Source organism: Monopterus albus, unplaced genomic scaffold (genome assembly GCF_001952655.1).
Source record: "Monopterus albus unplaced genomic scaffold, M_albus_1.0 scaffold304.1, whole genome shotgun sequence".
In the NCBI taxonomy this organism is placed as follows: domain Eukaryota; kingdom Metazoa; phylum Chordata; class Actinopteri; order Synbranchiformes; family Synbranchidae; genus Monopterus; species Monopterus albus.
In genome coordinates, this window is record NW_018128184.1 from 74,705 (window position 1) to 87,140 (window position 12,436).

The 12,436-nt window shown below is 42.5% G+C and overlaps 1 protein-coding gene across 1 annotated transcript in view; it reads left to right on the top strand.

Moving 5' to 3' along the window:
* The window catches only part of slc8a2b (solute carrier family 8 member 2b), a 65,632-nt gene that overhangs the window by 46,699 nt on the left and 6,497 nt on the right, over window positions 1–12,436 (top strand). The window contains exons 10-14 of the mRNA XM_020623561.1: window positions 1,119–1,492; window positions 5,398–5,501; window positions 7,368–7,385; window positions 10,069–10,193; window positions 11,464–11,563. Of these exons, the coding sequence (XP_020479217.1) occupies window positions 1,119–1,492; window positions 5,398–5,501; window positions 7,368–7,385; window positions 10,069–10,193; window positions 11,464–11,563 (721 nt within the window). The remainder of the gene's footprint in view (window positions 1–1,118; window positions 1,493–5,397; window positions 5,502–7,367; window positions 7,386–10,068; window positions 10,194–11,463; window positions 11,564–12,436) is intronic.

The following is a 12,436-nucleotide window of genomic DNA, read 5'->3' on the forward strand; positions in this document are numbered from 1 at the left end:
CCAGTAACAAAAGCTCTGCTTCCTGTGTAATAAAGCAACCCTGAGCTCTTGGATGGAGACTTTGGTTTACAGGAGATTGTCCATTGCATGTTGGAGGATTCAGCAGCTGAAGAGCTGGATGTTCCACTGTGTTGGTGTGGGGACCAAACGCAGCTAAAAGAGAGTGAATACTGGTTTTCATCAGGTGGGCGTGCACGTGTCTCCCGATGAATGAATAAACTGTTTGCTACCAAGCTTCCCACAAAAATGGTGATATGTCAGTATTAGATTCTCAGTGTGTCCCCAGGACGCCAAAAAATCTGTTACTGTAGTCTGAAGGAACAGCTCTTCTCCTCGTCCTAATGGCTCGACTGTTGAAACGTTTACCAGGAATCACAGTCGCCCTCTTTGCTCCTCCATGATGCATCGCTCTGTTCTGAATACGTCTGAACATGGCGCGATGGGGTCTGGCTCATTGGATTACACCGCTGACCTAATCTGATTTGGTAGCGCCCACCTGTCGGTTAATGTGCGGTGGCCTGATCAGACAATAACAGCCTCATAGAGAGGACTGCTGTAACCTGAGCCTGTGTTGGTGCGTCTGACCGCCTGCTGTCAGCATCATCCACACACAAACACTACACACACAGCCACACAGGCTGAGTGTCAAATCACTTTATATCCAGAGCTGCATTGCACATAATAATCCCAAAAGTCTGAGATCTTTTTTCTAGTAGCTTCTTCTAAAGGAAGCCATTGGTTTTCAGCTCATGTAAAATAAAATCTCCTGAGCTCAGTTTTTTCTTTGACTAAAAGGATTCTGCATCATATACATCATGCATGCCAAGATTTAAATAATTTATCATCAAAAACTATTGACGTTGATGCCAACTTGGAGCCCAGTCACATCTTTGTTTCATCCTTTTACCCTGTTCTCACTTGCCTTCTCACGTATCACACCTTTGCTGTAATATTTTCCTCCACCTTGTTATGTTTGTACAGCAGGGCATCTCTTTGTGAATTATTGCTTGTGTATAGAAATTTAAGAAGCTTTACAGCTGGTGTCTCACCATAGTTGATCAAGTGTCTTCTGATCATTTGTGCCAGAAGATAATGTGTCTCTCCATATGTGTGTCTAGGTCGGTATAATCGATGACGACATATTCGAAGAGGATGAGCACTTCTTTGTGCGCTTGCTGAATCTGCGTGTTGGGGATGCAGAGGGGATGTTTGAGAGCGATGAAGTGGGTGCCACCCCCAAAGGCCGCTTGGTTGAGCCCCTAGTCTCCACGGTGACCATCCTGGATGACGACCACGCTGGCATCTTCACGTTCAGTGATCACATGGTGCGCGTGAGCGAGAGCGTGGGCACCATGGAGGTGACGGTAGTACGCAACTCAGGTGCCCGCGGTACTGTCATCCTGCAGTACCACACTGAGCCCGGCACTGCCAAGGCTGGAGAAGACTACGAGGACACCCGAGGGGAGCTGGAGTTCACCAACGACCAGACCACGTAAGTTCGACTGAACCCAGTGTTTTTACACTTTTATTTTTCCTGAAAAGTAGATTGGACATGATTTCCTACTACTTTGTATCTCTGAGAACCTTGGTACAACCTTTGAACATGAGTTCAAAAATACATTTGCATTGAGTAGAAAACAAGCATTCACCTCTTCATGCTTTGGGAAATTTGTCTGTAGAAATAATATACAATGAGAGCACTAGGAGAAGAGAGAGAAGAAGAGCAGCTTTTGTTTTTGTGCCCTCATCACCATCTTGTTCTTTCTTTATCCCTCTCCCGTCTTAATCCTCACCTCCCCTCTTCACCTTTCCCCTCCCTACTCTCACCTGTTATCTTTTCCTTTTCTCTCCTCTTCCCTCTCAGCTCTCCTCCTTCACCTCTGTGCTTTCCAGACAACAGAGCTGAGGGGAGGCCCAGCAGGTTCACATTCAGTCCTCGCTCAGTGTGTGTGCACGGTGTGTTTGAGTGTAGCAGTGTGCTCAAGTGCTGGAACCACTAATAGCCGGATGATTGCAATGTGGATGTAACGAGTTTATGTAGCTTTTGGAGTAAAGTTAGGTGTGAATGAAGGGAGCTATCCAGGTGTGAAGTGAAACCCACTTAAATTTGAAACTTGGGCTAAACAGTCAGGTTATGTGTGATTAAGCTTCTTTTACCCCTGTTAGCTTAATTGCTCCGTTGAACCAACCCATTAGTCCTGACTAAAATATTATATACAACTATTTCTGGATTATCAGGACATTTTGTGTAGATATCCATACCGACTGTGGTGGACTTCTGACTGACTCTACCAAATGATTAGCTGTCAAATTCATCTGCGAGTGACACTGGTGAGGTTCAGAGGCCTGGCTTCATGGTTGCGTAGCACATGTGACAAACTCAAATAGACTTGTGGGACACTGATTCCAGGACCTCTGATCTAGGGTGTTCACTGACTGACAGAGAAGTGAATGAGGTGGCACAGGGGGAAATTTATTCCAATTTGTTCTCCCAGTTTAATAATGGCCCTGCCAGCGGGTCTGAATATGTATCACCTTCACGCAGAGCCTCAAACCAGATACCTGGAACACTTCTACTGCTGGACTGACAGTTTTGTCATCTTTTCACCTCATCTGCAGCAACAAGCTGCTTCTTTCTGACATCTCTGCCTCTTGCGCCCTTCTTTGCCTTCTCTCTGACAACACCAAGGTCCTTGATTAGTAATGATGCATTGACAAGCTTCCAACTCTAACTATGAAAACTGCTGTGACTGCAGTTCCGCACTACTTCATGCCTCTGCCACCAGCTCAGAGTACCTCTCTGTCTTTGTCTGGCGAGGAGGCTCCCTCCTCAGGAGAGCAGTTTGGCTCCTCTTAGACACAGAATCATTATAAAGACTTCTTCTGGGATTGATCTCCAGCTGGAGATGGACACGTCTGTCTCCGTCCTTCAGTCTTTCTGGAACCTGGAGCTTTGTTTGTGGGCTCAGACATGCTGCCAGGACGCTGGGTTTCCTATGTTCTCATTTGTCCTTTATTAGTTTGCACATTTAATTCCCTAGAAGTCATCGGAACAAAACTGAGCATGTAAAACACACTGTTAAAAACACAACAGAGAAAATGATTTTTACACTTGGTTACACATAAACTCGGTATCTCACAAACAGCCTCTGACACATTTTCAATATGTGACGCTCTTGTGCAGCATTATACAGCAAAAAAGAGTTTAACATGCGGATCAGTTTGTAATGTGAACACTAATTCGGCTGTTTGCATCGAGGTTATCACGACCAAAGATAAAACAGCTGCTGCTGTGATGACTTCTGTCTTCACACTGGCAGCTACTGTTTCAGACTTTTAGCTGCCCAGCGCTCCTTGTTGGCTGGATGTTTGAAATGAGTCCTGGTGGCCTGGAAGACTTTTAATTGAAGCCCCTACGTTGGTGTCAATACTTTAAAACATTCAGCAGTGTCTGCTGTAATTCTCCCAATATGAGGTGTCATTATTCACCTCATCTCCCCATCTGATTCCTTTTTATTGTCATTTTCTGCTTCAGAGCTCCTTCTATTATTATTATGCACCCTTTTCCAATATACCTTTCTCATTCTTCAGACATCCCTCCCTTGTTCCTTCTGCCAGTAGCAGACATCCCAAATGCTTCCCTACATGTTCCATTTTCTCCCTACTCTTCCTCCACCTTCTATCCTCTTCTCTCCATCCTTCATTTTCTTTCTCTCCCTCTCTGTCAGTTGTCACTGTAGATTTTCCTCTGCTCTCACTGAGCTGGTTTGTGTGCTGACATTTCATTCCTCCGAGACACTAACAGGTCTTATCAGCATCACATCATCTTGACTTTGTCTCCTAATACCAAACCATAATTGCTCATCCTGTGCACAAATGTCCATCATGATGGCATAACACCGTGCCTGACGTACCTTTTCTTTTTCTTTTCTTTCAGTACTGCACTCATTGTCTCCTCAGTGTCATTGCATGATCTCACCAAATTAATCTCTTTTGTTTTTATTTTTTGTAAATTTAATTTATCCAGTGGAAAGTTTCAGACTGTTTTTTTCAGGGTGGACCCCGCCTCTCACCCAGTGTCAGCTGGGGTTGGTTCCAGCCTCCTCAGGAGAAGTCGTATTGATGATGGATGGATGGTTTTTTTCTGTTTTCTTGTATTTAAACCAGCTGTAATCGACACATTTATATGTGAAAGTGTGGCAACAATGTGACTGTGTGGAAAATATTTTGGAAAGTGATGAATCTGTAGAGAATAATGAGCTGAATCTGCAGGTCTGCTTGGCTTCATGGAGCTTTACAGTAAGTTTCAGCCCATTGTTTAGTGTCTAGCTACAACTTGGTCGTCTTTGTGCAGTGTCACTGCTTTGTCTGCAGCAGGAAGCAGCTGTTTTCAGAGAAGACACTCTAAAAAGCCACTGCCCACTAACTGGTCAGCAGCAAACAGCAGACAGACACGGTCAGAAACTAGCCTGGTGAACACAATGGAGTGCTAGCAGCTAAAGAGACAGATGCATATTTCCCTCAGGAGGTGGTGGAGACCAAAAACTGAGCTGTAAGAGATAGTGAACATTGGATTCCTTGGGTGGACACAAACACCACTGCTCATGAATGATTTTGATGATCTGTCACTGCTGAATGTAAGCAATTCTTTGCTAAGAAGTTCATAATATTAGTTTAAAAGGTGACAATATGCCACAAGGATAAGCACGCACAGAAGACAATTGAATGCATGTGATGTTCATCTTATTGAACGGGCACTAACAATGTATGTGAGCAAATACGAATAAAGTGAGGGTCCCATACTGTGCAGCATTACTATGGCCCAACAGTATTTGTGGGCTACACCTCAAGTCTCTTATCTATTTCCCTCACTTGTGCCTTTTCCTTCCATCTTAGTCCCGCCCACATAAGATGCAAAGAAAAATTCAGAGGAGTGAGGAATTGCGGAAACATTTTTAGAAACAAGATGTCGTTTCCTCAGATCCTTCATTCGAAGCATCCGATCACCAACTGATTTCCGATAAAGGGGTGTGTTGGTCTACAAAAGACTTTTGCAAAGGATTTCCTTATGTATCCTCATTTGACATAAGAGCCTCGGCACATTCTCAATCCTCGTTTGACCAGAATGACCTCCAGGTTTAGTGAGGATTGAGGAACAATCATAGAGATTTGAGATGCAGCCACAGTGACAGTGGTATTTCCTTTATGTAGAAAACCAGCACATATTTAAATCTCATCAAGGCAAGATCCAACAAAAACCAGCCTTCTGACTGAATCATTGATCCTGTGTGTGTTAGTGTGTGAGGTCCACGATAACAGAGACGACCCGTGGCGATGGCCCTGCGAGCGCTAGATTACCTTTTGATGAAATTCTTTATTTCATCTGTGTTTTTACAGTCAGACTCTCCAGGTGAGGATAATCGATGATGAAGAATATGAGAAACATGAAAACTTCTTCATTGTGTTGGAGGAGCCACGCTGGCTGAAGAGAGGAATCTCAGGTTCGTTAATACAAGATTGTTTTCTTCTGCCAATTATCATAAAGTCTTTATCATAAGTCTCATAAGGTTGTGAGGCAACAGCAGTTTAATGTATACAACTGTCTGCATTTATTGATCGTTAATATATTTTTAATGATGTGGTTCATTTGTGTATGGTGTTGTCATCACACATAAACAGCAGACTTGTGTTTGTAGGTAGGAAAGGATAAAAGACACAGAGGGAGGGAGACTGTTCAAATATATAGTCAAGCTTATGAGCCCCAGATGAAAAATCTTTGATACATTTTATGATAAAAACAATTTTATGATTGCGACATTAAACAATATAGGAGCTGAGCTGCAAGATTTAAAATGATGACAGAGAAGATGTGGAGTAACAAAACGCTGTCACAACCAAATGCAGTCAAAAAGCATCTGTTTCCTCATCTGAATAAACAGCTGTATTTATGTATGATAAGGCAGGAGCGCTGACAAACGAGGCTTCACTTTCTCACTGAATGATGTAAATGCTTTGATTATTGATTTGTGGATACAGGGACTGAGACCCATGAATGTTTGGTGATGGTTGTTTGCCGAGACTGCCAGTACGCTAAGTTCGGCACTGGGGATTTGGTGCAGTTTTTCACTCTTGTTTGATTCAGCTCTTGACAGTGAGATTAACCCCCACAATCAGAGGAGAGCAGGCACAGCCAGGGCAGGGTGGCTCCCCTTTAACGTTTACAATATTAAATTCAAAATGTGATTTCCTTTTTATTGCAGGCTCCATTTTTAAGCAGGGTCAGGCCTGGTTTGTGTCTGGAGGGGGAACCATGAGCTCGTGCCAGTCCCAAGCCACATAAAATGGGAAGGTTGTGTCAGAAAGGGCATCCAGTATAAAACCAGTGCCAACTAACTTTATGCTTTATTACCTTTAACAGTAGGCGTCACCAGTGAGCTTCAAGTAAAATGAGTTTTTGAGTAATGAATCTCTTGATGCTACGGCTGACTGCAAAGCCTCACTGCTTCAGAAAAGGCTCGTTTTGCCATCACTAGTGAGCAGGCAGAAAGACCACAACACCGGTACAGATAGTAGGAACCAAATCAGAAACAGGAACTGACAATCTGCAAGAAGTGAGATAAACTGGGCCGGTATAAGCAGGGGGAAGCTGGCAGCAGAATGGGGAACAGGTGAGGAGGCAGGTTTAGGGAATCAGGTGCTCAGGTTCTCCCTGTGTCTATGTGGACATTTAAAGAAGCACCGATAAACAGCAAATCTAAATACATCATCCAAACCACAGCATATTTATGTGCTAACATTCTGTAGTTGCTGTGCTGCCTCTGCTGCGACAGCCTGTTCTTTCCTTCTTGTCTTTAGTTTGTTCTGCTCTTTTGCTGCATCACTGAACCATCTTTCCGGCAGGATCAATAAAGCTTCATCACAGACACAGACAAACATCTACGAATTCATTAGTCGCCTTCTTTTTCTTTTAAAATGTGGGAAAAGAGAAAGAGAGAGGACTGTTTTTCTGAATCTCACATTCTCAGGCAGTAGCATCACAGAAACATTCACCACAGTCAACTTGGAGGTTATAAAAGCTCTAGTAGCTGTGAGATGGAGGGATAAGAGAGGAGGCTTTTCTTAATGGTAACTATAAAAACAGAGGGAGCAGGAGATAAACTGATTATTTGTTTGTGGTGAGATTAAGTGAAAAAGATGAAATAAACACAGGTCTAACAACATGGAGTGACTGGAGCTTTTATCCAATTGTTTCTGTGAGTATCTGTGACTTTGTGTTTGCAGTTCAGTGTATTATGAGTTTTTGATTGTGTGTTATTACTTACGGCTGTCTTTTCTTGTCCACCTCCACCCCCCTGCTTTGTTTCCAGCTCTGCTGCTCAACCAGGGTAAGGCCATCTGATTGTTCTTTCTACTTCAAACTGAAGATTCAAGCTTGAGTTCATTTGTCAGTAACTCTGGGTAGAGCTGCAGGCCATGATTATTTTCATTATCAACTAATCAACTGATTATTTTCTTGATCAGCTGATTTATTGTTTGCTCTGTAGACTGTCAGAAAATTATGAAAAACACCTGCTAAAGTCACAAAGACATGACATCTTTGGGCCTCTTGTTTCATCAAATCAGCAGTTCAGAACCTGCAGATATTCCATTTATAATGATATGAAATGATAAAAGCAGCAGATGCTGACATTTAAGATGCTGAAATAAGAGAATCTTTGGTATTTGTGCTTTAAATTGACATAACAGTTATACCATTATCAAAATAGTTGGAAATTGTTCTCATTCAATCAACTAATCTGTTAACTAATTTCAGCTCTGACCCTGAGGCTGATTTGATCCGAGGTCGACGAGGAACCCAACAGTTCAAGCTGCTTAACATTAACACAAAGTCAATTACTGATCTGAAATATTTGAAGCTGTAATTTAACACATAATAATCATCAACCAAATTAGAAAGAGTGATAAATTCAGCTTGATTCAGAGCTCAGCCCTTTTTCTAGAAAAAGACAAAAGCATTAAATACCCTGCACTATGTCTGCACAGCAGCTCGGCCACTTAACTTGCACAACAGATTGAAAATTACACAAACCTATAGTTGATATCGTGCTGTTTTTTCCATGAGTTTTGTTTGTTTATTTGTTTCGAGTCTGTAAATAACCAGGGAGAAGCTGCTAAGTTTACTTTCTCATTTTGTGCAGCAGCAGGGGGCAGCTGTGGCTCAGGAAGCAGAGCGGGCCATCCACTGATCACTGGTGTGGTGGTTTGATCCCCAGATCCTGTCCATATTTTCACAACACTCAGCCTCAAATTGCTCCCCTGATACTTGCCAGTTATAGTAGTAACAGTGTAATAATAGCAGAGTTCTGGGAATTTGGTGACGCTGAAATGAAACTAAAGGTGTATTAACTAATTTTTTTTCAGATGCAGCAAACTGCCACTGAGGGCCAAGAGACACCACGTCTTGTCCCATTGTCACTGGGGTTAGCAGATCATGTCCAAAATCTTACTTAATACACCTTTAAAGCAGCTTTTTTTAGTTTACAAAAATCTTAAAAAGTCATATTCATGTTAAGCTTCCATTAAAAACAGAAGTGAATTCATGAACACACTCTTTATGAAAAATACCTTTTGTATTTTAGATTTTGCCAAACTTGAATATAAACAATAATTCATTATAAGTTTCCACAGTGTCCTTCGGCTGCAGTCGTTTTTCTCTGCTCTGTGCCACCTTGCAATGGCCTGGCTCACATTTCTGGCATCTCTTTTTGCCTTGCCTTGAGGAGTGATGGCCACTTCTTCTTCCATCTGAATCACAGCAGAACTGGCCTCGGCGAACCTCAGCACAACACAGTAGAGCAGTTTGGAAATTAATGTTTACAAATGAGTTGGCCACTCTTCGCTTTGTTTTGTGCACTGTGTGCTGATGCAGATAAACCGCCGCGCTTGTTGCCCTTCCTGGACAAATAACTGGGGTGACTTATAGGAGTAGCATCACTGTGCTCTGTCACATCTATCATATTATAATTTGGCATCATATTGCTTATGTGTGGGAGGTAAAAGAGTGAGTAAATGGGAAGGCTTATAAATTTGATTAATTTGTTTATATGAAAATTGTTATTGGACTGAAGACAAAATGGGGGAGAGCAGAGGACAGAATGAGTTAAACTGAGTCTGGGATGGGGTCATTTTTAAATGGTGAAACCTTATGTTCTACTGAAAATGTTTCACTGGGAAAGAATTTAATACAAATAAATCAAAAAACTACATTTTCTCCAAACAGCAGCACCTGAGCATAGCAGACGGAGGAAATGAGATTTATTGCTGTGTGTTTTGTGCACAGGGCACTGGCATCACATGGGTTTTGTGTGCTGGAGTCTCCAAATTCACAAAACAATCTTGCTGCCACCTGAAGCCACCAGAATCCAAAGCAACCGATCAGTTTTGACCACATATGACTGAGGACTGGACGTAGCTAAAGCAGGACTGAGAGGCTAAAAGATGGAGAGAAAAGTGCTGTGCTCTGTTTCACTAACCTTTCACTACAGCTTCCATCACATGATCTGAACTGCTTTATTGTACGTTTTGGCACAAGATTTTGACGCACCTCACACTGTGCCACATTCAGTACAATAAACATCTAACCAGCATCTAATCATCTAATGAGCTGACGGGACAATTAGAGCTAATTGTTTAATGTTCTGTTTAATTGTGAACCTCAGTGATCAGAGAAGCACCCGCTCTCCTTCGCTCTGGATCCAGCTCTCTGATCTTTGTGTCTGGGTGGTGTTGTTTTTCTGCTTCCTCACACACACCGATATCCTCCATCTGCCATCTTCTCATGTCCCTCTCTCACGCTGTGACACACACATGCCCACGAACAGACTGGGATGCATATTTCAGACTCAAGTAATGTAGAGTAACTCCAAATAAAATGCTGACTCATTATCCATTATTGATAGAGGTAGAGCTTGGAAGCATCTGTGAGATTTTGTTTTCGTGCTACACTCACTGTTGGTGTCCTTGTTGTTTCCCTCGCATCACCTCCCCCTCTCTCCTGTCGTCCCACAGAGGCGGCGGAGGGTCAGTTGAGCGCTGAAGAGGAGGAGGCCTGGAAGATAGCTGAGATGGGGAAGCCCATTCTGGGAGAGCACAGCCGCCTGGAGGTGGTCATTGAGGAGTCATATGAATTCAAGGTGTGCTGTCTATTATTTATTATTTCCCATACATGGTTTCCTCTAGAAGAACAGCAGCCTCTCTGTGTTTTGTAAATGGGTATTAGCAGCTGCAGACTGTAAAATGGAGAGTGCAGGTTGGCAGTGGCTGGGGAAAAAGGAGAGTGCGGGTGGGCAGTGCCTGCCGATTCATTTCAGCACTGGTCTCTTACTGGTGGAAGCCCACAGCGGCTTTAAAGTTTACTACCCAACCAGCTCATTTTAATGTTATTAGAAATAATAAAAAGAGAGAGAACAGGATGAAGTGGTGGACATGCATGTAATCACATTCTTGTAGAAGGTAACTGGAAAGAGATTGTTGATGTTACGAAGCAACAGAATAGCAGAGACCTCTGAGCATCCAAAATGAAATGTAATTACAGGCCTTTTCAAGTATATTTGAACATTTCTCTCCTAAAGCCAACAACCAAAAGGAGTGAGCTGTGCATGTCTGTCCATGTTACTGTACTTAGCCTGCCTTTACCTGTTTCTCACACTGGTGAGCCTAGGTCCTAACCGTCTCGGTGAGTTGGTCTGATATGGGTTTGAATTATTGAAAATGCGTGAGTTACCCTCAATAAAGCAGCTTGCTCAAAGCATGCAAAATTCAAAGTCTGGTGGCCTACACAAGGCTACCACTGCATTCCCCTGTGCAAGCAGTCCAAATATATGAAATGTGCGTTGGGCTCAGGTGTATTTTAAGCAAATAAAAGCAACCAATCTGTGCTTTACGAGGCAATGCAATTAGTTTACTAGCAATAAATCTCAATTCTCAACAGGTCCAACTGACAAAAGGATGTTGCATTGCTAATCCATAAGTTTTAATTACTCTTACATAATTAAAACAAGGGAATGTTAAATTAGTAGGTGTTTCAAAAGCCCATAAATTCACTCAGACATACAATAGATAAGTCACTAAGTTACATTAAATAGCTGAAAGTGGAAAAGTTGAGCTCAACGGAGAAGCAAAGATAAGGCCACAGTGATCCTACTGTAGTAGTAGTAGTACTGCTCATGAGGAATAAACTGAACTTAGTGAGTACAGCAGGTAGAGAACACCTCATAAATTGTATTGTCCACCAGTTTTGCGTCTTCAAACATCAGCCTCAGATTTTGTTGAGTTTTCTCATTTAGAACCTTGTGGTTTAAATAAAAATAAATTTGAGTACAAACATTTTCCTGCCTCCGGGCCCCGACCCACACGACCAGCAGGTCAGCTGCTAAACAAGTGTGTTGTGCTTCTGATTGGCAGAGCACTGTTGACAAGCTCATTAAGAAGACCAACCTGGCGCTGGTGATTGGCACACACTCCTGGAGGGAGCAGTTTGTGGAGGCGGTTACTGTCAGCGCAGGTGAGCTGTGTGTGTGTGTGTGTGTGCGTGTTGTCGGGTACACATATTGTAGACATATTACTAAACTCTTCGTTAATGATACACTCAGCCAGTGTTAACAACTGCTGTTAAAGACTCAGATCTGTGAAGAATGATGACCTGAAGTTGATCATTCGATGACTACACTCATCAGTTTATTAGTTACACAATCGAAAAGTAATAGTCTCGTGATAAATTCTCTCATCAGACCTGTTTCTTTTACGTAGCCTATGGGTGAACACGTGTCAGTATGACGCAGTACAAGTCAACAGCTCCACAAACTTGGCACCTTCATGAAGGAGGATTTGTTGCAGGACTGTTGCAGTAGTTTTAGCTTGATGACCTAATTGAATTCCACCTGAGTGTGCATCTGTAAAAATCACTCACTCACTCACCAAAATTCCTAAACGTGATTTCGTTTTTTAAAATTTGCTTCCTTATGTTGTTCAGAAAAAGCAGATGTAATGCAGTTTCCAGATGTTTACACCAGCACTCTCATCACTGCTGTTTTGCAGTGTAACCCGTCAGACAGTTGTTACTGCACAGGGAACAGTTCTCCTAACTTCTCCAGATGTTTAGCATCCTTTCCAACTGCCCGGCTGTATAGACCAGTACCGAGTCACATCTTGAAATCAAATCAAATCAAATCAAATCAAATTTTATTTGTATAGCGCCAAATCACAACAAAAGTCATCTCAGGACACTTTACAAAGTAAGGTCTAGACCTTACTGTTATCAATATTATTACATAGGGAAAACCCAACAAATCCCCCTTGAGCAAGCACTTGGTGACAGTGGGGAGGAAAAACTCCCTTTAACGGAAGAAACCTCCGACAGACCCCGGCTCTTGGTGGG